We start from the raw sequence: 26814 nt of genomic DNA, 5'->3' as shown, positions 1-26814 counted from the left end.
CTGGAGGCAGTAGTGAGATGTGAATGTGTGGATGGATGACCACGTTGCAGCCTTGCAAATCTCTTCAATAGAAGCTGACTTCAAGTGAGCCACTGACGCAGCCATGGCTCTGACATTGTGAGCTGTGACATGGCCCTCTAGAGTCAACTCAGCTTGAGCATAAGTGAAGGAAATGCAATCTGCTAGCCAACTGGAGATTGTGCGTTTTCCGATGGCAACTCCCCCTCCTGTTGAGGTCGGAAAAAAAACAAACAGTTGGGTGGACTGTCTGTAGGCTTAGTCCGCTCCACGTAAAAGGCCAAGGCTCTCTTACAGTCCAAGGTGTGCAACTTGTCCTCACTGACTCTACGAGCTGAAGTAACAGCCACCAAGAAAACGACCCTCCAGGTCAAGTACTTCAGATGGCAGGAATCCAGTGGCTCAAAAGGAGCTTTCATCAGCTGGGTGGGAACGACATTGAGATCCCATGACACTGGTGAAGGTTTGATAGGGGGCTTTGACAAAAGCAAACCTCTCATGAAGCGAACTACTAAAGTCTGTCCAGAGACAGGCTGACCTTCTACACGCTGATGTTAAGCACTGATTACGCTCAGGTGAACCCTTACGGAGCTGGTCTTGAAACCAGACTCTGACAACTGTAGAAGGTATTCAAGCAAAGTCCATTTAGGACAAGAAAAAGGATCTAGGGCCTTGCTGTCACACCAGACGGCAAACCTCCTCCATTTGAAAGAATAACAACTTTTTGTGGAATCTTTCCTGGAAGCAAGCAAGACTCGGGAGACAACCTCTGAAAGACCCAAGGAGGCAATTTCTAACCTCTCAACATTCAGGCCGTGAAAGCCAGGGACTGGAGGTTGGGATGTAGAAGTGACTCCTTGTTCTGGATTATGAGGGTCGGAAAACACTCCAATCTCCATGGTTCTTCGGAGGACAACTCCAGAAGAAGAGGGAACCAGATCTGATGGGGCAAAAAAGGCGCAATCAGAATCATGGTTCCACAGTCTTGCTTGATTTTCAGCAAAGTCTTCCCCACTAGAGGTATGGGAGGATACGTGTACAGAACGCCTGTCCCCCAATGAAGTAGAAAAGCATCTGACGCCAGTCTGTCGTGGGCCTGAAGCCTGGAACAGAATTGAGGGACCTTGTGATTGGTCTGAGTGGCAAAAAGATCCACCAAGGGGGTGCCCCACGCTCGGAAGATCTTGTGGACAACGCCCATATTTAGCAACCAATCGTGAGGTTGCATAATCCTGCTCAACTTGTCAGCCAGATTGTTTTTGACGCCTGCCAGATACGTGGCTTGGAGAAACATGCCGTGATGGTGCGCCCAAAGCCACATCCTGATGGCTTCCTGACACAGAGGGCGAGATCCGCTGCCCCCCTGCTTGTTGGTGTAACACATAGCAACCTGATTGTATGTCTGGATTAGGATGATCTGGTTGGGCAGCCGATCTCTGAAAACCTTGAGAGCATTCCAGATCGCTCATAGTTCTAGGTTGATCTGAAGATCTTTTTCCTGAGAGGACCAAGCTCCCTGAGTGTGAAGCCCATCTATGTGAGCTCCCCACCCTAGGAGGATGCATCTGTCGTCAGCACTTTTTGTGGCTGAGGAATTTGGAATGGACATCCCAAGGTCAGATTGGATCGAATGGTCCACCACTGAAGGGATCTGCAAAACATGGTGGAGAGATGGATTACATCCTCTAGATCCCCTGTGGCCTGGCACCACTGGGAAGCTAGGGTCCACTGAGCTGATCTCATATGTAAGCGTGCCATGGGAGTCACATGAACCGTGGAGGCCATGTGCCCTAAAAGTCTCAACATCTGCCGAGCTGTGATCTGTTGAGACGCTCGCGTCAAAGACACTAGGGCCAGGAGACTGTCTGTCCTTGTCTGGGGAAGATAAGCTCAAGATGTCCGTGTGTCCAACAGAGCTCCAATGAACTCCAATTTCTGCATGGCGACAAGATGAGACTTGGGATAATCGATTACAAACCCCAGTAGCTCCAGAAGTCGAACAGTCACCCGCATGGACCGTAGAGCTCCTGCCTCCGAGGTGCTCTTCACCAGCCAATCGTTGAGCTAAGGAAACACATGCACTCCCAGTCTGCGTAGCAACGCTGCGACTACAGCTAGGCATTTGGTAAACACTCCTGGCACAGACGCCAGGCCAAAAGGCATTACATGGTACTGAAAGCGCTGTGTTCCCAGCCGAAATCGAAGATATTTCCTGTGAGCTGGAAGTATCGAGATGTGTGTGTAAGCATCCTTTTAAGTCCAGAGAGCACAGCCAAACGTTATCCTGAATCATGGGAAGAAGGGTGCCCAGGGAAACCATCCTGAACTTTTCTTGGACAAGAACTTTGTTCAGGGCCCTTAGGTCTAGGATGGGACGCATCCCCCCTGTTTTCTTTTGCACAAGGAAGTACCTGGAATAGAATCCCAGCCCTTCTTCCCCTGGTGGAACGGGTTCGACCGCATTGGCCTTTAGAAGGGCGGAGAGTTCCTCTGCAAGTACCTGCTTGTGCTGGGAGCTGAAGGACTGAGCTCCCGGTGGGCAATTTGGAGGCTTGGATACCAGATTGAGTGTGTATCCTAACCGGACTATTTGAAGAACTCACTTGTCGGAGGTTATAAAAGGCCACCTTTGGTGAAAAAATATCAACCTCCCCCCCCCCCGACAGGCAAGTCGTCCAGCACGGACACGTTTTCCAAGGCTATGCTTAACTGAAGCCAGTCAAAAGCCCGTCCCTTGCTTTTGCTGGAAAGACCTAGGGCCCTCAGGCGCAGGGCGTTGACGGGAACGCGCATGCTGGGGTTGAGCCTGAACCGGCTGCCGAGAAGCAGGAGTGTACCTACGCCTGTTAAAGGCATAGGGAGCACTCCTCTTCCCTCCAAAAAACCTCCTAGAAAAGGAGGCAGAAGACGTCCGGCGGGAGAGAGAATCCATGGCATCATGGTGCTTTTAGATCTGATCAACCATGTCTTCTACTTTTTCTCCAAAAAGATTATCCCCCCAGCAAGGAACATCCGCCATTCGCTGCTGGGTTTCTGATCCAGGTCAGAGACACATAGCCATGAGAGTCTGCGCATCACTATACCTTGAGCAGCTACTCGGGATGCCACATCAAAAGTGTCGTATGACCCCTGGCCAGGAATTTACGACACGCCTTCTGCTGGTTGACCACCTAGTGAAAAGGTTCAGTGAGCTCCGGAGGAAGTGCTTCAACTAAACTGGACAGTTGCCTCACCGAGTTCCGCAAGTGGATGCTCGTGTAGAGCTGGTAAGTCTGGAGCATAGCGGCCTGATACGTTCTCCTCCCAAAAGAATCCAAAGTCCTAGACTCTCTGCCTGGGGGTGATGAGACATAGTCTCTAGTACTCTTGGCTCTTCTGACAGAAGAGTCCACCACCATGGAATCGTGAGGAAGTTGGGCCTTCACCATTACAGGTTCTCCATGGACTTACTAGGACTCTGATTTTTTGGGGAACAGAGTTAGAAAGAGGGCACAACCAATTTCGCATAAGCACTTCCCTCAGTGTATTATGCAAGGGGACCGGAGCAACCTCAGCAGGCGGAGAAGGATAATCCAAGACCTAGAGCATCTCGGCCCTGGGCTCATCCACAACCTCCATAGGGGATGGAATGTCCTTAGACATTTCCCGAACAAAAGATGAAAAAGAGAGACTCTCAGGTGGAGACATTCTACTCTCAACTGGCGGAGTAGGATCAGAGGGAACTCCACATGACTCTTCCTCTGAAAAGTATCTGGGGTCTTCCTCCTCTTCCCACGAGCGCTCCTCATCGGTATCGGACAAAAGCTCCCTAAGAGCAGCCCGAACCCGAGCCTGTCTCGACGTCGAGGATCGACGACCTCGTGGGGGGTGTCGCGAAGTTGACTCCTGCCTGGACTCCAGCGAAGCTTCCTCCACCAACGTTGAGGAGAAATCGACCCGAGTGGAAGCCGACACTAGCACTGCAAGTGGTACCGACGGGGACCTCTTCACAGGTGATGACCCCGATGCTGCCTCTGCAGTCGGTACGGAAGGCAGCATCGGGGCCATCTGAGGCAGACTGGCGAAGCAACCCTTCCAGAAGCTCTGGAGAACGGCCCTGATGCGCTCGTCGAGAGATTCCATCGGAAAAGGCTGGGAGGCTGGTGCAGGGGTTGGTTGCAGAATCTGAGGAGGTTCGAGAGCCGGTACCAGGCTGCCAGACGACCGACGCATCGGCACCTCCTGTATGGAAGGTGAGCGGTCCTCCTGGCGCCGACGCTTCTCGAGTGCCGGCTCTCTCGGCTCCCCGGAGCTCCCGGTACCGTGCATGGAAGGAGATCGATGACGGTGCTTCCTAGCCTAGCCCGTCATCGGACTCCTTGGTACCGAAGAGAAGGACGTGGAATCCTCACGTCTCCTCGGGGCCGGGTCCGACGAAGGTCAGTCCTGGGGGGCCTGCGTAGCAGTAGGCCTCAAAATGGGTGGAGACCCACTCGATGCCTTGCTGCTCTCAGCTCGATGCAGTCTTTCGGCAGCCATTACCTGCGCTCTCGGTGTCGCTGCTTCCCTCGATATCGATGCAGATGCCCTCAGTACCGATGCTGATGCTGACGTCGAAGGACCAGACTGGTCAGGAAAAAGTTCCTCATGCTGAACCTCTCGAGCCACTTGGGTCCGCTTCTTCATCAATTTACACAGCTTACAGGCAGCTGGGAGATGGTCGGGCCCAAGACACTGAAGACACCACACGTGGGGGGTCGGTGCTCAAGATAGTTCAGTTGCAGCGAGTACAACGCTTGAAGCCGCTGGGAGTCTTCGATGACATGGGCGGGAAAATAGCGGCCGCGAAATTAAAAGGCTCAATGGTGCCAAATGAAAAGGGCACAAAAAAAGGGAAAAAGACCTGCCTAAAGGCCAGCCGTGACAAAAAATAAAGGAAACTTCAAAGGGTGAGGAAAACAGAACTTTTTTTATATATACACTAAAAAAGAAAAAAAGAAGAAAATAGCGGTAAACACTAGAAGTCGTCTCCTGAGCCGGAAAAAAACTGTGCAGCGGCAAAAATCCTCACTGCCCAGAATCACGGAGTAAAAGAAACTAACTAAAGGTGACATGCTCGCGTCGCAGGCGGGAACCTGCTCGCGCATGCGTGGTGCGTCTTGTCCCGCGCAACGCCGTGTTCTCAAAAGTTCTTCTTTTTAAAAAAAGTTCTGGTCTCCTGGGCCGTCGCGGACGACCCATCAGTGATAATATTCAGCCTGCTTGTCCTCGGAGAATGTGTTCAATTATGGTCACCGCATCTCAAAAAAGATATAGTGAAATTAGAAAAGGTACAGGGAAGGGCGACAAAAACATGGACTGATGAGACAAAGTCAGCACGGATTTAGTGAAGGGAAGTCTTGCCTCACCAATCTAATGCATTTTTTTGAGGGGGTAAGCAAACATGTGGACAATGGGGAGCCGGTTGATATTGTATATCTGGATTTTCAGAAGGCGTTTGACAAAGTGCCGCACGAAAGACTCCTGAAGAAATTGCAGAGTCATGGAATCGGAGGTAGGGTATTATTATGGATTAAGAACTGGTTGAAAGATAGGAAGCAGAGAGTAGGATTGCGTGGCCAGTATTCTCAGTGGAGGAGGGTAGTTAGTGGGGTCCCGCAGGGGTCTGTGCTGGGTCCGTTGCTTTTTAATGTATTTATAAATGACCTAGAGATGGGAATAACTAGTGAGGTAATTAAATTCGCCGATGACACAAAATTATTCAGGGTCGTCAAGTCGCAGGAGGAATGTGAATGATTACAGGAGGACCTTGCGAGACTGGGAGATTGGGCGTGCAAGTGGCAGATGAAGTTCAATGTTGACAAGTGCAAAGTGATGCATGTGGGTAAGAGGAACCCGAATTATAGCTACGTCTTGCAAGGTTCCGCGTTAGGAGTTACGGATCAAGAAAGGGATCTGGGTGTCGTCGTCGATGATACGCTGAAACCTTCTGCTCAGTGTGCTGCTGCGGCTAGGAAAGCGAATAGAATGTTGGGTGTTATTAGGAAGGGTATGGAGTCCAGGTGTGCGGATGTTATAATGCCGTTGTATCGTTCCATGGTGCGACCGCACCTGGAGTATTGTGTTCAGTACTGGTCTCCGTATCTCAAAAAAGATATAGTAGAATTGGAAAAAGTACAGCGAAGGGCGACGAAAATGATAGTGGGGATGGGACGACTTTCCTATGAGGAGAGGCTGAGAAGGCTAGGGCTTTTTAGCTTGGAGAAGAGACGGCTGAGGGGAGATATGATAGAAGTGTATAAAATAATGAGTGGAATGGATCGGGTGGATGTGAAGCGACTGTTCACGCTATCCAAAAATACTAGGATTAGAGGGCATGAGTTGAAGCTACAGTGTGGTAAATTTAAAACGAATCGGAGAAAATTTTTCTTCACCCAACGTGTAATTAGACTCTGGAATTCGTTGCCCGAGAACGTGGTACGGGCGGTTAGCTTGACGGAGTTTAAAAAGGGGTTAGATAGATTCCTAAAGGACAAGTCCATAGACCGCTATTAAATGGACTTGGAAAAATTCCGCATTTTTAGGTATAACTTGTCTGGAATGTTTTTACGTTTGGGGAGCGTGCCAGGTGCCCTTGACCTGGATTGGCCACTGTCGGTGACAGGATGCTGGGCTAGATGGACCTTTGGTCTTTCCCAGTATGGCACTACTTATGTACTTATGTACTTATGATAAAGGGGATGGGACAACTTTCCTATAAGGAAAGGCTGAAGCGTCTAGGGCTCTTCAGCTTGGAGAAGAGACGGCTGAGGAACAACTTCCCTATGAGGAAAGGCTGAAGCATCTAGGGCTCTTCAGATTGGGGAAGGGAAATTAGATTCTTACCTTGGCAATTTTCTTTCCTTTAGTCACAGCAGATAAATCCATTAGCTGGTGGGTTGTATCCACCTACCACCAGGTGAAGATAGAGAACACTGAAGAACCACAGTGACCCTTGGACGGCTAGCCCCAACTGCCTTCAGCATTTGAAATTTCCAAAGCAGAGTGAATAAGAAAGGTAACATCATATAAACTTTCCTCACAGCGAACAAATGCCCCAGAACCGGAGCAATAACCATACAAAGGAGGGACGATCTCAACCTCCTGTAATAGAACAGCATGTAGAAATTCTGAGAACTGGTTTCCAACTTCTCCCAATGAGAAGATCTGAACAAAAAACAAAGTCAGACAGGGAGGGATCATGGATTCATCTGCTGTGACTAAAGGAAAGAAAATTACCAAGATAAGAACCTAATTTTCCCTTCCTTGTCATCAGCAGCAGATGAATCCATTAACTGATGGGATGTACCAAAGCACTCCCTACTTAGGGTGGGAACAGGCCACTCCGCGAGCAAGCACCTGCACTCCAAAATGCGCATCCTGCTTCGCTGCAACATCCAGACTGTAATGCCGGACAAATGAGAGCTAAGAAGCCCAAGTAGCCGCACTACAGATCTCTTGAAGAGAGAGTGCACCCGTTTCAGCCCACGAGGAGGAAATCGCTCTCGTGGAATGCACCTTAAACGCTTCAGGCGGAGACCAGCCTGAAAGCAGATACGCAGAAAAGATGACTTCCTTGAGCCAACGGGCTATAGTGGCTTTAGACGCCGGGCACCCGCGTCGAGGACCTGTCAACAATACAAAAAGGTGATCAGAAGCCCTGAAGTCATTTGACATCTGTAGATACTGCAACAGATCCCTGCGGACATCCAAAAGATGTAATTGCCCAAAGGAGCCCAGGAAATCTTCCCTAGAAAAGGAAAGAAGAAAAATGAGCTGGTTCAGGTGAAACACTGAAACTACTTTAGGCAGAAAGGAAGGCACCGTACGTACCGTTACTCCGGACTCCAAGAACTGCAGAAAAGGGTCCCGACAGGACAGCACCTGCAGCTCAGACACGCGTCTAGCTGATGTCATGGCCACCAAAAAGACTGTCTTGAGAGTCACATCCTTCTCCGCTCGCATAAACGGCTCGAAAGGCGAACGCTTCAGAGCCTTCAATACCAGCCCCAGGTTCCAGGCCGGACAAGGCGACCACACTGGAGGACCACACTGCAGCACCCCTCTGAGAAATCCGGCAATGTCCAGGTGAGCAGCAAGGGAAAAGACAGAGACTTTCCCTCGGAAGCATGCCAATGCCGCCACTTGAACCCGCAGGGAATTGTAAGCCAGGCCTTTTTTGTAAGCCATCCTGCAAAAAGTCCCAACACAAGCGAGACAGTAGCCCGCATGGGAGTGATTGCCTTTGAAACACACCATGCCTCAAACTTGCGCCAGATCCGAGCATAAGCTGCGGAGGTGGACCGCTTGCGGGCCTGCAAGAGTGGAAATGACCTTGTTAGAATAGCCCTTGTCTCTCAATTGCGCCCTCTCAAGAGCCAGGCCGTAAGACCAAATCGGCAGGGATCCTCCATAGACACCAGACCCTGAACCAACAAGCTCGGCTCCTGGGGCAAATGAAATGGAGCCTCCACCATCATCCGACGGAGATCTGCATACCACGGACGCCTTGGCCAGTCCGGAGCAATAAGAATCGCCAATCCCCGGTGTAGACAAATCCAAAGTAGGACTCGCCCTATCAAGGGCCAAGGAGGGAACACATACAGGAGGCTCGAGGGCCAGGGTTGAGCCAGAGCATCAAACCCTGCCGAGTGAGGAGCTCTCCTTCTGCTGAAAAAGCGAGGCACTTTGGCGTTTGCACTTGACGCCATTAGATCCATTCCGGGTGTCCCCCCCCCCCCACTTGGCACAAATCTGAAGAAAAACTTCTTCTGAAAGTTCCCATTCCGCCGGGTCGATTTGATGCCTGCTGAGAAAATCGGCTTGCACGTTGCTCTGACCTGCTATGTGAGCTGCTGACAGAAGCTGCAGGTGGAGCTCGGCCCAGTGGCAAATCTGAGCAGCCTCCGCGGCCAGGGTCCTGCACTGTGCGCCGCCCTGACGATTTATGTAGGTCACCGCTGTCATGTTGTCTGACAGGACCCGGACAGCAAGCCCCTTCAGTCTTTTGAAAGGCCATAAGAGCCTGGAATATCGCTCTCAGTTCCAAGCAATTGATGGACCACACCCGCTTCCACGAATGTCCACTGACCCTGAGCATAGCTTCCCTGGCAATGCGCTCCCCAGCCCAAAAGGATGGCATCTGTTATCACCAGGCACCAAGAAGGAAGCGCAAGCGGCATTCCTTGGCGCAGCATCCTGTCGGAGAGCCACCACTCCACACTGAGCCGGGCCCTAGGGAGCCACGTTAGTCTGCGTTGATATTCCTGGGAAATCGGAGACCATTGTTGAAGCAGGGCAATCTGCAGAGGCCTCATATGCGCTCTCGCCCAAGAAACCACCTCCAAGGTGGTCATCATCGACCCCAGCAGCTGGACAAAGTCCCAAGCTCGCGGGCGAGGCATCCGCAGGAGCAGACGGACCTGATTCTGAAGCTTGCACCGCCTTTGGTCGGGGAGAAAGACAAACCCCGAGGCCATGTCGAACCGGATCCCCAAATACTCGAGAGACTGAGAGGGGGTCAGGTGACTTTTGGGTATATTGACCACCCAGCCTAGCGCCTGCAGGACTGTAACCACTCTGGCTGTGGCAAGACGACGTTTGGTTGCCGAATCCGCTCTGATGAGCCAGTCGACGAGATACCATAGTAGATGACGGCAGAAAAAGACCTGCATGGTCAATCCAGTCTGCTCATCTTGTTGGGCATCTTGTTGGGCAAACAAGATAAACTCATATGTGCTACTTTTTGTGTATACCTTACCTTGATTTGTACCTGTCCTTTTCAGGGCACAGACCGTGTAAGTCTGCCCAGCACTAAGGGTGATAAGGGTGAACTCTGATACCCTCTCGCCTGAGACAGGCAGCTACGACCACCATTACCTTGGAAAAGGTACGGGGAGCTGTGGCTAGGCCGAAAGGCAAGGCCCGAAACTGGAAATGTTGTCCCAACACCGCAAACTGGAGAAACCGCTGATGCAGGGGCCAGATAGGAATGTGCAAATACGCTTCTTTTAGGTCCAGAGACGTGAGAAACTCTCCTGGCTGTACCGCCTCAATGACGGAGCGCAGGGTTTCCATGCGAAAGTGTCATACGATGAGGGCCTCATTGACTCTTCGTAAGTCGAGGATTGGTCTGAAAGACCCGCCTTTTTGAGGCACGACAAAATTAATGGAATAGCGGCTGCAGCCGCGTTCAGGGGGAGGCACCGGGATCACCGCTTCGAAGTGCAGCAAGACTTGTAAGGTCTCCTCTACCGCCGCCCGTTTTACGGCAGTGCTGCATCAGGACTCCACAAACACGTCTCTCACCAGGGCACCGAATTCCAGTCGGTAACCTTCTCTGATCAGGTCCAGGACCCACTGGTCCGAGGTAATCTTGGTCCACTCCTCTAGAAAGAGGGAAAGCCGTCCTCCTATTGCAGGAATCAAGGAGTGGACCGGCGTGCCATCATTGTGGAGGATGCCCCTGAACTCCTGGCCTTGAACTGGCCGCTGCGGAGCGTTTGTCCGAGTGAAAGGAGTTCCTCTGCTAAAAATGGGCACGTTGAGAAAAGCCAGCAGAGCGCCCCGGGCGATACCTGCAAGCTTCACGGAAGCAAGGTCTGGAAGAGAAGGGAAACACAGGACCCTTGAAAGAAGGCCTCTCGGCCTACCCTCAGGTAACCGCTGAGGCTTAGAGTCCCCCAGGTCTTTCACAATCTTCTCCAATTCCTCTCCAAATTTTTATTTTTGTTACATTTGTACCCCGCACTTTCCCACTCATGGCAGGCTCAATGCGGCAGGCAATGGAGGGTTAAGTGACTTGCCCAGAGTCACAAGGAGCTGCCTGTGCCGGGAAACAAACTCAGTTCCTAAGGACCAAAGTCCACCACCCTAACCACTAGGCCACTCCTCCACTATAACAGGAGGCCCTGAAAGGGTAACCTCACCAGCCTTTGCTTAGAGGCCATGTCAGCCACCCAATGCCGCAGCCAAAGAAGGCGGCGGGCAGAAACCGCAACAGACATCTGTTTAACCGAAGCTCTGACCAGCTCATAAAGGGCGTCAGCCAAAAATAAAGGGCTGACTCCATCCGCGGGGCAACCTCAGAGAGGGACCCTGCACCATCCGCAGGCTGTTCCACCGCCTGTTGTAACCAGGAAAGACATGCCCGGGCTGCATAGGAACTGCAAATAGACGCCCTTAAGGCAAGGCCCACAATTTCAAAAGACCGTTTCAGCGCGGATTCCAGCCGCCGGTCCCGAATGTCTTTCAAAGCGACCCCATTCTCTACAGAGAGAGTGGTCTTTTTAGTCACCGCCGTGACTAACGCATCCACTTTAGGCATCCCCAAAGGGGCCAAGTGCTCCTCACTCAGAAGGTAAAGCTGACCCATAGCTCTGGCCACTTTCAAAGGCCCATCGGGGTCAGACCATTGAACTGAAATAAGCTCTTGGATGGAGTCATGCACAGGAAAAACCCGAGTAGGCTTCTTAGTACTCGCCATCCTAAGATTAACGAGGCATCGCCCTCGGCAGGATCATCAATCGAGAGGGCCTGCAAGGCGTCAGTAATGACAGCTGGCAGCTCGTCACGGTGAAAATTCCGAACCGCATTGGGATCATCCACATCCAGTGGCAAACAGGCACCCTCATCTGGATCATCCGTCCATGAGGGCCTGCCAGATCCCTCAGACTCCCCACAGTCTGACCACAGGGGGAGGGGGGGAAGGAGGTGCGCCACTTTCAGACGGGGAATTTACCCATCTACGTTTAGCGTCCTTCCAACGCTCGGGGGAAGAAATAACCTCTGAAGTCAGCCCCGGGCCATCAACACCCGGGGGGGGGGGTACCAGAATGCAATGCAGTGTCAGACACCTGTGGGCAGAGCTCTTTTCAGCATGAACGCCCTATGCATTAAAAGCACAAACTCAGGGGAGAAAAACTCACCCTGACCCTCCGCTTCCGAATTAGGAGAAACGGATGTTGGAGCTCCTCTGGCAGCCTCTAAACGAGGCGTCCCCCTATACTGCGAGGGTCGAGACATACGGCGCTTCCAAAATGGCGCCCGCTGCCAGCTCCATCAAGCGGGAAGAATCATCGCTCGGCATGCTCGTACTAGCGCGAGCGTCTAAGGAGCACGTTTTGCACAGCCCCACTGCTGATCTGCGCTTTCCACAATGGGAGCAGCGCTTAACTCCCTCAGCAGCCATCGCCCGACTGGATGGAAATATAGCAATAAAATGGCGGCTTCGCGCCAAAACTTACCCCGTTCGGAACAGCGTCCGCGGGGGAATGGGTAAGGCAGGGAAAGGGCGAACCTATATGCCTTTAAAGTGTGCACCACCAGCCACAACACCCCTGCTCAACTGGCAAAGCACAGGAGCCACCCCAGGCAGAAATCCAGGAGCTGATCAAGCTACATCCATACCTGCTGGGAGATAGAGAAATACTGAAGGCAGTTGGGGCTAGCCATCCAAGGGTCACTGTGGTTTTCCAGTGTTCTCTATCTCCACCTGCTGGTAGGCGGATAACACCCATCAGTTAATGGATTCATCTTCTGCTGATGACAAAGAATAGGCCATTGTCTCACATCACATGATTTTATCCTCGGGAGTCTCAAAGTCAAGAAAATGCAACAATGCAAACACTGGGACAACTCATGCCCCACAAAAACAGCTCAGTGGGGGGGGGGGGTAGTTCAGTGGTGGCAGCATTAGGTTTATCTAGCTAAAGAAAAGGAAGTAAGAAGTTTGGCAGAGATTTTATCCTTTCTATGTTGCCTCAGACCTTGCAGTAGTTTTGTCACAAGACACAGCAGATATTAGAACACAGATAAGAAAGGGTCTCTGAATTACTAATAGCCTCTTTACTATATATTTTAATATGATGTATGCTGATGTCTACCATGATAAATCTACAGCACTAAAAACCATTTCTGCATCGTACAGCCCTTAACAAGCTCGTAAACCACTCATTAACAGAGTGCTTCTGCTGGCAGTAGCTTTCTGCATTAGCCCCTTTTTCCTATGCTTCTGTCTTTTGTAGCTTAACTACTAAAATGTATTACTGTGGCAACTGACAACATAATGTAAATTTACCAAGCCAATGTTATCTAAATGTTTCCTTTCCTGAATATCTACCAGCAGCACTTCCCCTCCCCACTGGCAGCTACAAGCAGGAAGTTTGTCTATCCTAGGCTACAGCAGATCAGGATCAACAGGTAGGGTACAGAAGCATTTCCTCCCTGTCTTCCCTAGCAGCCCTGCAGCACGGAGCTTTCTGCTCCAAACCTAGAAAAGGACAACAAAGAATAGGGTTACCAGATTGTTAGCTTGCAAATTTGAGACACCTGGGTGAGGATGAGGCCTTCCCATGGCAATTTTTCAATAGAAAAATTATCATCTTTATTTCTCTCTTCTTCCACCCTTCCCTTCCAGCCCAACCACCTCCATCTCTTGCTTCCCCCTTCCAGCCCAGTTTGCTGGGATATACAATTAGCATTGTTTCAATGGAAAAGCCCTAGGATTCCTGACCATCTTGTTATTTAGAAGAGTATAAGAAATCACACAGTGATTACACTTAAGCATCAGCTCAGTTAGCCATCACTTACCGATATGTGGGCTATAACCAATAAAATTTATGTTTGTTGCAAAAGAGAACAAGCTCAGTGCTTCTAGACGAAGAAAAATGCATAGTGTAACTAATCCCCCCACCCTCTTAAAAACAAAAAAAAACTATGGCTCCTGCTTCTTCCTTCTGAACTACAATGCTATGATGTGGAGGTTCTTCTCAACCACACTGCGCGTCTCAACCAGGTCCTACCCCCCTCCCCCACTACACCACGTCAAAGGAGGTGGGACCCGGCCGAGTCACGCAGTGTGGTGCTGGTTCAGGAGAGCCTCTGCATTGCAGCACTGTACTTCTCCCTGCCCCCCCCCCCCCCACTACACCACATCAAAGGAGATGGGGCCCGGCCGAGACATGCAGCGTGGTGCTGGTTCAGGACAGCCACTGCACTGCAACGCTGTACTTCTCCATGGCCTAGATCTTGTAGCCACACAGTGACGTGACCGACCCGAACTTCCATAAACATGAAAATTCTAAATATTGATCTGAGCATGCTCGTAAATTCCCGCCATTGTGGTGTGCTATATATACTGTGAAGCCCACAAAGCCCCTCAGTTTCTTTTTGTCCACTGTTACAGAACGACCCGAGTCATTTTTCTCTATCTCATCAGTTATTTCTTTTTCATTCATCATTTGAGAATTTAATTTAGCGACACTTTTATTTACTATGTCTACTCATAAACCATACTGGCCAAGGCAACCCTAGTTTTCGGTGCTCAAGGCCTTAGCTCCTCTTCCTTCACAGCTCCTACCACAAGTTCCAGATTTGCTAACACAACAACAGGGAACTTTGGTGCATCCAAACCTGCGACATCAACAGTTTGGTATATCCAGGTAGTTCGCTATCTCCACCAATGTTTTCCCAGTCAGTGTTTAAGGAGAAATTAGGCCTTACCTGATAATTTTCTTTCCATTAGTTCTTCACACTATTCCAGGACAAGTGGGTAGTTATGTCCATTGACCAGCAGGTGGAGATAGAAAATCCAGCAATGAGCACTACTACCTAGCCACGTGCTAGCCGCCCAGTTCCTTAGTATTGTACATAAGCCAGCAGAAAACCAACCTAAATGCATGAACAGCAAGCAACCAACCAACAAAGGCAAAAAAAAAAAAAAAAAAACCCCAAAACCAACGACAGGATCTAGAACAGTGGGCAGGGCAGTCAGAAGCAAAATAGGCCAAAAATACCGGGAGGGCTCCTGGAATAGTGTGAAAAACTCATGGAAAGAAAGTTATCAGGCAAGACCTAATTTCTCCTTCCATTACGTTCTATCTCACTATTCCAGGACAAGTGGGATGTTCAAAAGCAATCTCTGCGAGGGTGGGACATTGGCCCTGCTGCTCTTAAGACCGCCGCCCCAAAGGACGCACCTGACCGCGCAACATCCACCCTATAATGCTTGCTGAAACAATGCAACGATGACCATGTCGTCGCCCTGCAAACGTCTACCGGAGAAGACAAAGACTTCTCTGCCCACGATGTTGCCACACGCTTAGTTGACTGGGCCTTCAAACCCAAAGGAGAAGCCTTCCCTGCCAGAAGGTAGGCACATGACACCGCCTCCTTCAACCAGCAGGCAATGGACACTTTGGAGGCCATTAGGCCCAAATTCTGTTTACCGAACAAAACAATCTATCCGAGCGACGAAACTCATTTGTCACCTCCAGATACCGGATAAGAACTCTTCAAACATCCAGAAGCCCCAAGGATGCATACCAGCTCCCCACGTCCTGCCAACAAAAGGAAGGCAGCTCTACCAACTGATTAAGATGAAATTCCGAGACTACCTTAGGAAGAAAAGACGGCACTGTTCGTAGAAGCACCCCCCTCCAAAAAACGGAGAAAGGGGTCCCTGCAAGAGAGCGCCTGGAGCTCAGAAACGTAACGGGCTGAAGCGATAGCCACCAAAAATACCGCCTTCAGAGTAAGATCCTTCAGAGAAGCCTGACGAAGAGGCTCAAAGGGAGGATGCTGAAGCGTTCCAAGCACCAGATTGAGATCCCAGTCAGGGCAGGGAGCCCAGAAGGACAGCTGAAGACAACTCACTCCTTTCAGAAAACGGACCACATTCGGGTAAGCCGCCAGTGAAGAATTGCGCAAGCACCCTCAGAAGCAGGCCAAGGCCGCCACCTGGACCTTCAAGGACCCCAGCACTAAGCCCTTGTGCACTCCCTGCTGCAGAAAATCAAGGATGCTGCCCACTGAAGCATTAAAGGGATCCAAACCCCTTTCCGCGCACCAATCTTCAAATATACGCCAGACACGGGCATAGGCCAAAGAAGTAGACCGCTTGCAAGCCTGAAGCAGGGTAGTAATAACCAAATCCGAATAGCCCTTCTTCCTGAAACGAGACCTCTGAAGACCAAAGTGGGAGGGATGTTCCATGGCTACCAGTCCCTGCCGGAGAAGAACCCTCTCCTGCGGAAACCACAGCGGCTGGCCGTCCAGAAGACTGAGGTCGGCATACCAAGGATGCCTAGGCAGTCAGGAGCCACCAAAATCACTCTGCCGCGACGAGTCGCTACTCTTCTCAGCAGACGGCCCAACATCGGCCAAGGAGGAAAGACATACTGGACTCCCTCTACCAGCCACAGTTGAAGTAGGGCATCCAGACCTAATGAATCCTGCTCCCTGCGACGACTGAAGAACTGTGGAACCTTGGCATTGTCCTTCGTGGCCATCAGGTCCATGCAAGGAAGTTCCCAATGCCGCACCACTAGGTGGAACGCCACGGCAGACAGCTCCCACTCACCGGGATCCAAAACATGACGACTAAGAAAGTCGGCTTCTACGTTGAGGACCTCGGCAATGTGGGCGGCTGAGAGGTAAGACAGGTGCCGCTCCGCCCAGACCATCAAAAGGCTGGATTCCCTGGCCAGACGGTTGCTGTGGGTCCCCCCTGCCTGTTGATATAAGATAGTCGCCACATTGTCGGAGAAGACTCGGACCGCTGTCCCCTTCAGGAACGGGAGAAAGGATTTCAGAGATAGCCGCACCGCCTGAAGCTCCAGAAAATTGATGGTCCAGTGGGACTCCTGCAGTGACCACGTACCCTGAGCTAAATGGCCCCTGAAATGGGCCCCCCAGCCTGACAGGCTGGCATCTGTGGTCACTACCTCCCACTGCAGAATGGGAAAGGACATTCCCTGCGCCAGAGACTTGGGGCAGAGCCATCTCATGCTCCGTCTAGTCTCCAACGTCCAAGGCAGTCTGACTTGGTAAGCCTCCGACACCGGAGACCAGCAGGAAAGCAGAGACCCCTGAAGCGGACGCATGTGAGCTCGCGCCCAAGGGACTACCTCCATGGCCGCTGTCATGGACCCTAGAAGCTGGACGTAGTCCCAAACCCGTGGCCTGGTGGCCAACAGAAGGGAACGTACCTGCCTCACCAGCTTCACCCGCCGCAGGTCGGTCAGAAAGACCCAAGCCCGCTGGGTATCGAATAGAACACCTAAGTATTCCAGACACTGAGAGGGGACCAGGCAGCTCTTCTCGAATTGATCACCCATCCCAAGGACTGAAGCAGCCTGACAACTGTGGAAGTCACTTCCAAGCTGTCCTGGTAGGACAACTCGCAAATTAGCCAGTCATCCAGGTAAGGGTGCATTCGAACACCCTGCTTCCGGAGGAAGACTACCACCACTACCATCACTTTGGAGAAGGTCCATGGGGTCGTAGCAAGGATAAATGGGAGCACTCAAAACTGGAAGCGCTGACCCAGTACTGCGGAACGAAGGAACTGCTGATGGAGGCCCCAAATTGGAATATGAAGGTACGCTTCTCTGAAATCGAGAGAGGTGAGAAACTTGCCCTCCCGCACAGAGGCAACGATGGACCTGAGGGTTTCCATCCAAGTGGGTAACCTGCAGGCACTTATTGACACTCTTGAGGTTCAGAATGGGCCGGACCGTGCCTCCCTTCTTGGGGACCACAAAATAGATGGAGTACCTCCCCTGTCCGCGCTTGTCGAGCGGCATGGGCACAATGGCCTGAAGAGACAGTAGTGCCTGAACGGTAGACTTGACTCGTGCCTCTCGGACAGAACCTCGACACGGAGACTGTAAGAAAAGAGGTGCAACCGGGCGGCAGAATTCTAAACGGTAACCATCGCGCAGGATGTCCAGCACCCACTGATCTGAGGTGATGGAGGCCTGCGCGTCCTGAAACGCCTGAAGACGTCCCCCTATCGGACCAACACACCATCATTGCGACTGTTGGGCAGGAGGACCTGTCAGACCTGACTTGACGGTCCCCTTCCTGTCCCCCCGAAAGGACTGACTGGGCTGAAACTTAGGCGTTGCCCAAAGACCGGGCAACCTGGCCTGTATTTCTTACTATCCTGAAGCCGAGGACGAGAGAACCCGGACTGCCGACCAGACGACCTAGGCCGGTCCTCAGGCATCCGCTGGGGTCTAGACTCTCAGAGTTCTTTCACCAGATTACTCAAGTCTTCGCAAAACTACTACTACTACTACTACTACTTAGCATTTCTATAGCGCTGCCAGGGTTACGCAGCGCTGTACAAGTTTAAACACGGGGAGGGACAGTCCCTGCTCAAGAGAGCTTACAATCTAACGGTAATAGACTACGCAGTCAGTGTAGGTAACAGGAATGGGGAAGGTGGTTAGGCGCCAAAAGCAAGGGAGAAGAGATGGGCCTTGAGTAAGGACTTGAAGATGGGCAGGGAGGGCGCATGGCGTATGGGCTCAGGAAGTCTGTTCCAGGCATAAGGTGCTGCGAGGCAGAAGGGGCGGAGTCTGGAGTTAGCGGTGGTGGAGAAGGGTACAGATAGGAGTGATTTGTCCTGAGAGCGGAGGTTACGGGTGGGAACATACGGGGAGAGGAGGGTAGAGAGGTAATGGGGGGCAGCAGATTGAGTGCACTTGAAGGTCAATAGAAGAAGCTTGAACTGTATACGGTAGTGGATTGGGAGCCAGTGAAGCGACTTGAGGAGGGGGGTGATATGAGAGTATCGGTTCATGCGGTAGATAAGACGTGCGGCGGAATTTTGGACAGATTGAAGGGGGGATAGGTGGCTAAGCGGGAGGCCAGCGAGGAGAAGGTTGCAATAGTCAAGACGAGAGGTAACGAGTGAGTGGACGAGGGTGCGGGTGGTCTGTTCAGAGAGGAAGGGGCGAATTTTGCTAATATTATAGAGGAAGAAGCGACAGGTCTTAGCTGTCTGTTGGATATGGGCAGAGAAGGAGAGGGAGGAATCGAAGATGACTCCGAGATTGCGTGCTGAAGAGACGGGGAGGATGAGGGTGTTGTCAACAGAGACGGAAAGTGGGGGAAGAGGAGAAGAGGGTTTGGGTGGAAAGATAAGGAGCTCAGTCTTTGCCATGTTCAGTTTCAGATGCCGGTTGGACATCCAGGCAGCGATGTCGGAAAGGCAGGCTGAAACTTTGGCCTGGGTTTCAACTGTGATGTCGGGAGTGGAGAGGTAAAGCTGGGTGTCATCGGCATAGAGATGGTACTGGAAACCATGACATGAGATCAACGAGCCAAGGGAAGAGGTGTATATCGAGAAGAGAAGCGGTCCAAGGACAGATCCTTGGGGAACCCCAACAGAGAGCGGGATGGGGGTGGAAGAGGAGCCATTAGAAGATACTCTGAAGGTGCGTTGGGAAAGATACGAGGAGAACCAGGAGAGGACGGAGCCCTGGAACCCAAATGAGGACAGTGTGTCAAGAAGTAAATTATGATTGACGGTGTCAAAGGCGGCGGATAGGTCGAGGAGGATGAGGATGGAGTAATGGCCTTTGGACTTGGCGAGGAACAGGTCATTGCAGACTTTAGAGAGTGCTGTTTCTGTCGAGTGTAGTGGGCGAAAGCCAGATTGAAGCGGGTCGAGGACAGCCTGAGAGGAGAGGAAGTCAAAGCAACGGCTGTGGACAGCACGCTCAAGTAGTTTGGAGAGGAAGGGTAGAAGAGAAATGGGGCGGTAGTTGGAGGGACAGGTTGGGTCAAGTGATGGTTTTTTGAGAAGTGGTGTGACTACTGCGTGCTTGAAGGTGTCAGGGACAGTAGCAGTGGAGAGAGAGAGGTTGAGGATGTGACAGATTGAGGGGATAACTGTAGGAGAGATGTTGGTAAGCAGATTGGTGGGAATGGGATCCGAGGAACAGGTGGTGCACTTGGAGGAAGAAAGAAGGCGAGCAGTTTCCTCTTCGGTGATCTCAGGGAAGGAGGAAAAGGAGGCCGGGTTAGGTTGGTTGAGGGAGTGGGTTAAGAAGTCACAGGGAGGAGAAGGCTTGGAAGTGAATTCAAGGTTGATCTTCTGCACTTTATCGCGGAAGTGGTCAGCTAGTGATTGAGGAGAGAGTGAGGGAGGGGTGGGAGCGGAGGGTACTTTAAGTAGGGAGTTGAGGGTGGCAAAGAGGCGACGAGGGTTGGAGCCAAGAGAATTGGTTAATTGAGAATAATATTCCTGTTTGGCAAGGAATAGGGAGGATTGGAAGGAGGATAGCATGAATTTGTAATGGGTGAAGTCTGATAGGGTGCGAGATTTCCTCCAGAGTCGTTCAGCAGATCGGGTGCAGGAGCGAAGGTAACGGATGCAGGGGGTTAACCAGGGCTGCGGATTAGTGCGCTTAGTGGGGCGAGAGACAGATGGTGCTAGGGTATCCAGAGCGGTGGAGAGAGTTTCATTGTAGGTAGAGACAGCCGTGTCGACAGATTCAGAAGACGAGATGGAAGGGAAGAGATTGGAGATGTGGGAGGATAGGGTAGGGGGGTCGACAGCTTGGAGATTCCTGAAAGGCGTGGTTATAGTTGGGCGAGGTTGAGGGGGAGGGTGATGAAGTGTGAGGGTAATTAGGTGATGATCTGAGATAGGAAGGACTGAGGTGCAGAAATTGGAAGGTGAGCAGGAAGAGACGAGAACGAGGTCGAGACAATGGCCATCACGGTGAGTAGGGGTGGTAGAGCATAGTCGGAGGTTAAAGGAGGATATCAGAGCAAGGAATTTAGAAGCGTAGGCATTGGATGGGTTGTCAACGTGAATGTTAAAATCACCAAGAATGAGGGAAGGAGATGCGGGATCAAGAAAGACGGTGAGCCAAGCGTCGAAGTCAGTAAGGAATGAAGAGAGGGGTTTGTCAGGGGGGCGGTAGATGACTGCAACTCTGAGTGGTAATGGATGGAATAGCCGGATGGAGTGAGCTTCGAAGGACGAGAAGCAGTAAGACTGCGGTAGGAGGAGGGGTTGGAAACTACAGGAGGGTGAGAGAAGTAGCCCGACGCCTCCACCGCGGCCATCTGGGCGGGGAGTGTGGGAGAAGAGATAGCCTCCATGACAGAGGGCCGCGACTGAGGCAGAGTCGTCAGGGGAGAGCCAGGTTTCAGTTAGGGCGAGCAGTTGGAGGGAACGAGAGATGAAGAGATCGTGGGTGAAGGGCAGTTTGTTGCCGATCGAGTGGGCATTCCACAAGGCACATGAGAAGGGGAGGGAAGAGGGGGGGAGGAGGGGAATAGGGACGAGGTTGGAGACATCACGGAAGCGTTTGAATGGAAAGGAGGAGGACAGGTGGGGGGGGCCTGGATTAGGGTTAATGTCTCCCGCGGATAGCAGGAGGAGGAGCAAGAGAGTGCGGAGGAGGGTGGGGGAGGTCGGGCGACGAAGGCGACGAAGACGGGGTGCACATAGGAGGAATGGTGAAGGGTTAATGGTAGGAAGGAGATGTTGGAGATTAAGGGCTAGGAAGGAGGAGGGGGACAGGAGAGATGGTGAGGTGGTGAGGGATGCCGTAGCGGGCAGGATGGGAGGGAACACGGGAGGGCAATGGGTTCCAGCGGTAGACAGCGGTAAGGGGAGGGGAGAAAGATTAGGAAGGGACAGGGCAAGGAAGAAGATGTGGACAGGGGCCATAAGTAGTGGTTACAGTGTGACAGGTGTAAGTGTAGTGACAGAGCGAAGAGCCGGAGGCTTGGAATTGGTGGGATTGATGTACTGGAGAGTGGGTAAGTGCGTGGCTGGCAGGTTAGGAGGCAGGCAAGTGTGGCAGTGGCTGCAAGCTTGTAGGCGGGGTGAAGCAGGCTGGTGCGGATGGACAGGAACGAGCAGGGAGAGGCAGGTGGGCTGGAACAAGCAGTGAGGCAGGTAGGTTGACAAGTTAGCAGGTCAGCAGGTAAATCAGTGGGAGACAGGTTAGCGGGCGGGTTGGGGCATGCTGGTGCCGATGGATAGGAATGAGCAGGGAGACGCTGGAGAGCAGGTAAGTTAAGGGCTGACAAGTTAGCAGGCGGGCTGGAGCATACTGATGCAGGAGGACAGGAGTGAGCAGGGAGAAACTGGAGAGCAGGTATGTCAATGGCTGGTGAGTTAGCGGGCTAGTAAGCTAGTAGGCAAGTAAGTCAATGGCTGACAAGCTAGCAGGTTGGCTGGAGCAGCTGGTGCGGATGAATAGGAACGAGCATGGAGAAGCTGGAGCAGGCAGTCTGGAGCAGATGGACTGAGACAGGCAGGGAGAAGCTGGTTCAGGTGGATTGGAACACGCTGGAGCAGATGAGCTGGAGCAGGCAGGCTGGAGCAGGTACTGGAATAAGCAGGGAGAAGCTGGTTCAGGCGGACTGGAACACGCTGGAGCAGATGTGCTGGAGTAGGTAGGCTGGAGCAGGTGTACCGGAGCAAGTAGGCTGAAGCAAGCAAGGAGAAGCTGGAACAGTCGGACTGGAATGCTGGAGCAGGTGTACCGGAGCAAGTAGGCTGAAGCAAGCAAGGAGAAGCTGGAACAGTCGGACTTAAAATCCTCTTTGCTGCACCCAGGTAGCCGCAGTAGCACTCATAGGCTGCTTGTGGCCTGCATAACTTCCCCCGAAAGAGCAGGCTTGACCAACCGGGCTTTGGACGCCGCATCTGCAGACCACACCCGGAGCCACAACTGTCGCATTGCAGAGACCACCAACGACATACCCTTGGCCGAAGCCCTAAACATGTCGTACACAACGTCTGCTAAATAAGCGAGACCTGCCTCCATCCTAGCCGCCCATGAGCCACTCCTGGCCCCCGACCTTTGATGCCATTGCAGACAGGCACGGGCCACAAAGGAACTGCAAATCGCAGCCTGCAAGCCCAAGGCAGCCACCTCAAAGGCCTGTTTCAGGGCCTGCTCCAATTTCCTATCCTGAAGGACCTTTAAGGCCACCCCCACCTTCCACAGGCAAGGTCATCTTCTTGGTGCCACTGTCACCAAAGAATCCACCTTAGGAAAGCCCAACTTCTTCCTTTCCTCTGGAACCAAAGGGTACAGACAGGCCATGGCTCTCCCCACTCACAGACCCGCCTTGGGGGTATTCCACTCTGCAGAGATTAAATCCTGAATATCTGGATGCATCGGCAACAACTTAGAGGGACTCCTAAGCCCCTGCATGTGAACAGACTGCTGGGAACCTGAAGAATCCCCCCCACCCAAGTTCAGATATGGAGAGAGCCAATAAGGACTCCGAAATCATTGCACCCAATTCATCTTTTTGAAAAAGCCAGAGAACCCGAGGGTCATCCCTGTCTCCTGAGGGGAGCTCCCCCTCCTCTAAAGACTTCAGGACCGAAGGGCCCCCCAATGAAGCGGACTCTGCGTCTGACCCCGGAGAAACGGGTGAACAACTCTCCAAAGGGTCGTCCAACAGGATAGGCCAAAGTCTCTTGGGAGGAGGAGAGGCTGAGTCCGACTCCGCACCCCCCGGGACCCCGAGTAGGCAGAGCAGCCCCCCTTGCTTCAATAAAAATGCCTGGTGCATTAACAAGACAAATTCAGAGGAAAAAGGCATACCCTGATCAGGTAAGCCCCCTACTGTGACTGACCCTTTCTCTGCCACTGGCAGAGCACGTTCCCTGACCGCAAAGGACAAAATGGCCGAAGTTCCTGCCTCTGCCAGAGAGGTCGCCAAGAGATCCCCCCCCCGGGGACCCAGAGCACTGATCCAGGCCCGTTATCCCCAGAGAAAGGCCACCAGGATCTCCTCCTCCACTTGAGGACACCGGTCTACACACCATGCAGCGGCCGGAGGAGCGTCTACCCCCACAGGAGGAGCAGCGCTTCACCACCTCAGCAGGGACCGACATGCCGCCGCGCCAAAAAACACCCAGTCAGAGGCCCGACTCGCAAGAGCGCACTGCAAGCCCGCTAACTTGCTCCCTCTTCTTATTTTTTTTACTTTGGCGCTAGTGTTTAATAGAAAAAAAAGCGCACCGCGGGAACTGTGCGACTGTTACCCTGGCCGGCAAACAGATCCACAACTCACCACCTGGATTCTGCAACAGGGTGTGCACCCCTCGAACTCGCCAACCTCCACCTCCCCAGCCAGAATCGACACCGCTGGACTGGAGCCATTCTGATACAGCCAGAAGAAACGTGGCTCTCTCTCTCTTTTTTTTTTTTGTTGGTAGCTGCACAGACACTACCACAAGAGAAGCTCAGGAGGGAAATAAAGGGAAGAAAGCCTCCAGGCCGGAGCAAGACAGGAACCCAGCACCACCAGGTATGTCTGCATTTCCTCAGGTGTGACTCAACTAGGAACCAGTACCCAACCGGACCAGGAGAAACCAACTGGAACACAGAGAGAAACGAAGTGTGTTCATCCACTTGCTGGAGATAGAAGATACTGAGGAACTGGGTGGCTAGCACGTGGCTAGGTAGTAGTGCTCAGTTCTGGATTTTCTATCGCCACCTGCTGGTCGATGGACTTAACTACCCACTTGTCCTGGAATAGTGGGACAGAACATAATGGAAAGTTTTAATAGCCTCCAGAAATGAGTCATTATGTCATTCATATACGACCAAGTGGTACCGTTTTATTACGTGGTGTAAATCACAAGGTCTAGATCCAGTTTCTTGTCCTATTTCTACACTTTTAGATTATTTTCTCCATCTTTCAGATTGTGGCCTAGCATGTTCTTCTCTTAAGGTACAGATGGCTGCACTGTCTGTATTCTATGATTCTATTGATAATACCACCATTAGACATCTTATTACAAAGCGCTTTATGAGAGGACTGATCAATTTAAAGCCACCCCTGCAACCTTGGGATCTTAACCTTGTGTTTGAAACCCTTATGGAGCCTCCACTTGAACCTTTGCAATCTACAAATTTAAAGTTTATTACTTGAAAGACAATATTCCTCATCTCAATTACCTCTGCCCGTTGTATTGGAGAACTTCGAGCTCTAGTTTACGATGCCCCCCATATACTCAGCCAGTACATGATAAGGCCACACTACGACCTCATCCTACATTCCTGCCAAAAATTGGGTCACCTTACCACATCAACCAATCTATTTTACTAACCATTTTTCATCCACTCCCTCACCAAACAAACGATTACACACTGTACCAGAGCACTACTTTCTATATATTTACAACGTACAGCCTATCCAAACAGAACTTCTCAGCTACTCCTTTCTCACTGCTTCTTCGGCTTTGGTCATCATCAGCCAGCGTCCAAGCACACCTTATTGAGATATATGGCCAGTTGCAGCCATTTCTGTTAAACACAATGTACTCTTTAAGATCCCAAACTATTCCTCATGTCACAGCTCATAAACATAAGAGCTATGGCAGTTCTCTATACACACGCTTTTGAAACACTACTGTCTGGAAAAATCCATTGCTTGTTGATTCCAGTTTGGACAGTCAATACTTGATTTTGCCATCTGAACTTGCCTCTGCCTCCATACAAAGGTACCAGGCCTTTACTCTTATTACATTTGGACTGCTAACAAAATGTTATAGTTTTTAACTGTTACCTGTGCAAGCTCGGTAGTCTTCATCTGTGTGACTACAAGATCTTCTGTCCATGGAGAACAACAGGTAAGCAACTCTTATTTCTGTGCTGCCAGCAGAGGCAACATAGAAAGAGCCAGAAGCCGTAAAAGGAAGTTGAGGGGACAGCCAGCTGACGTCAGTAGTGGTGGAAAATGGCAAAAGAGAAAGCAGGCAAAGATACGCACACTAAGTCACCTCTGCCCCCAATGCTAAAATCGGGAGCGCAGATGGTTGAAAAAGGGACTTCTGTTAACCTAGCAAATAATATTGGGGTGTCTGCACACCCCCAGACTGGTGCCTATGCAGGCTGATACTTCTTGCCCTTCTGTATAATTCTGACATCTATTCGGTTGCAAAGACTAAAAATCACTATAAACTAAACTATGAAAGGATGGCTCCTAGAACCACGTCTGCAACACAGCTTCTGAAAGTATCTGTCTCTAAACCACCACCTCCTCCTATTGGTCACAATCCTTTATGGAATGGGGGGAAATAATCAGTTAAAAACGCATGTACCAAAATATTTACTGCAAAAGTTAAAGTTACTGCTCTAACTACTGTACAAAACTCCAAAAATCGGACCTACGGACCAAGACTAACAGTCGATAATACTAGGAGACGATTGTGTGTAAATCAAAGATCATGTACTGTACAGAATTATACTAGCTCCATGTCTGTATGGACAGGTTCAGTCGGTCCTATCTTAGTTACTTTTAATTTCTGCTTCTATAGGAACCAAAAACCACACATGCCCAAATTTAGGAAGAATGCACTAGAGGTCCGGTACAGTCGCTCTCTGACGAACAAGCGGCTGTAAGGTTCAAGTAGAGGAGGAACGGGCTGGAACATGGGTGAAGATCCTGATGCGTCAGTGAGCCCAGTGCGGGTGTGACGAGGAAATGCGACTCTGAAAGCTCTTCTTCCCCACAAAAACAACGCCACTACCGCACAACCTATCAGGCTTTTTACCAGGAGATCCTCCACGGCCACCACCTCGCTCAGCATTGCCTCCATCTTCTGCCCCCCTGCCCCACCCCTTCTGAAGCGCCACCACCTCCTCCCAGGAGCCCACGCGAGCCAGGCCAAAACAAAGATGTTTGCCAAAAGCACACGCAGCGCGTGACGTCTGCACTGCCTACTCTTCCTGCCTGCAAAGACTGTTGCCAAGGAGGTTGGAGAAAGCAAGGAAATTATCGGTAAACCTTGGACAAACATAACGGCATGACGTAACGAAACTGAAGTCGGCTTCTCGCAACAGCCAGCCGCCATAATGGTACACTCAAAAGAAAGTAATCCACGGTGTTCATAGGTATTTCATTTCCGTTATACTTAGAAACACGCCGACTTGTGCAGCATACAGATGTACACAGAGGAACTATCACAACGGAATAACCTCTCATCTGTCAGAG

At 51.4% G+C, this 26814-nt stretch overlaps 1 protein-coding gene across 2 annotated transcripts in view; it reads right to left on the bottom strand.

The window, feature by feature from the left end:
* The window catches only part of LOC115457515 (mitochondrial fission 1 protein-like), a 56834-nt gene extending 30360 nt beyond the window's left edge, over window positions 1–26474 (bottom strand). The window contains exon 1 of one of the 2 annotated variants that reach the window (XM_030186962.1): window positions 26375–26474. In XM_030186962.1, the coding sequence (XP_030042822.1) occupies window positions 26375–26419 (45 nt within the window). In that variant the 5' untranslated portion in view covers window positions 26420–26474. Of the gene's footprint in view, window positions 1–25386; window positions 25481–26374 lie in introns of those variants that run through there. The other variant, XM_030186963.1, reaches the window with a different exon arrangement.
* Window positions 26475–26814: the final 340 nt, after the last annotated feature.

Source organism: Microcaecilia unicolor, chromosome 14, assembly GCF_901765095.1.
Source record: "Microcaecilia unicolor chromosome 14, aMicUni1.1, whole genome shotgun sequence".
NCBI lineage: Eukaryota > Metazoa > Chordata > Amphibia > Gymnophiona > Siphonopidae > Microcaecilia > Microcaecilia unicolor.
This window is presented reverse-complemented; position numbering and strand designations above follow the sequence as displayed.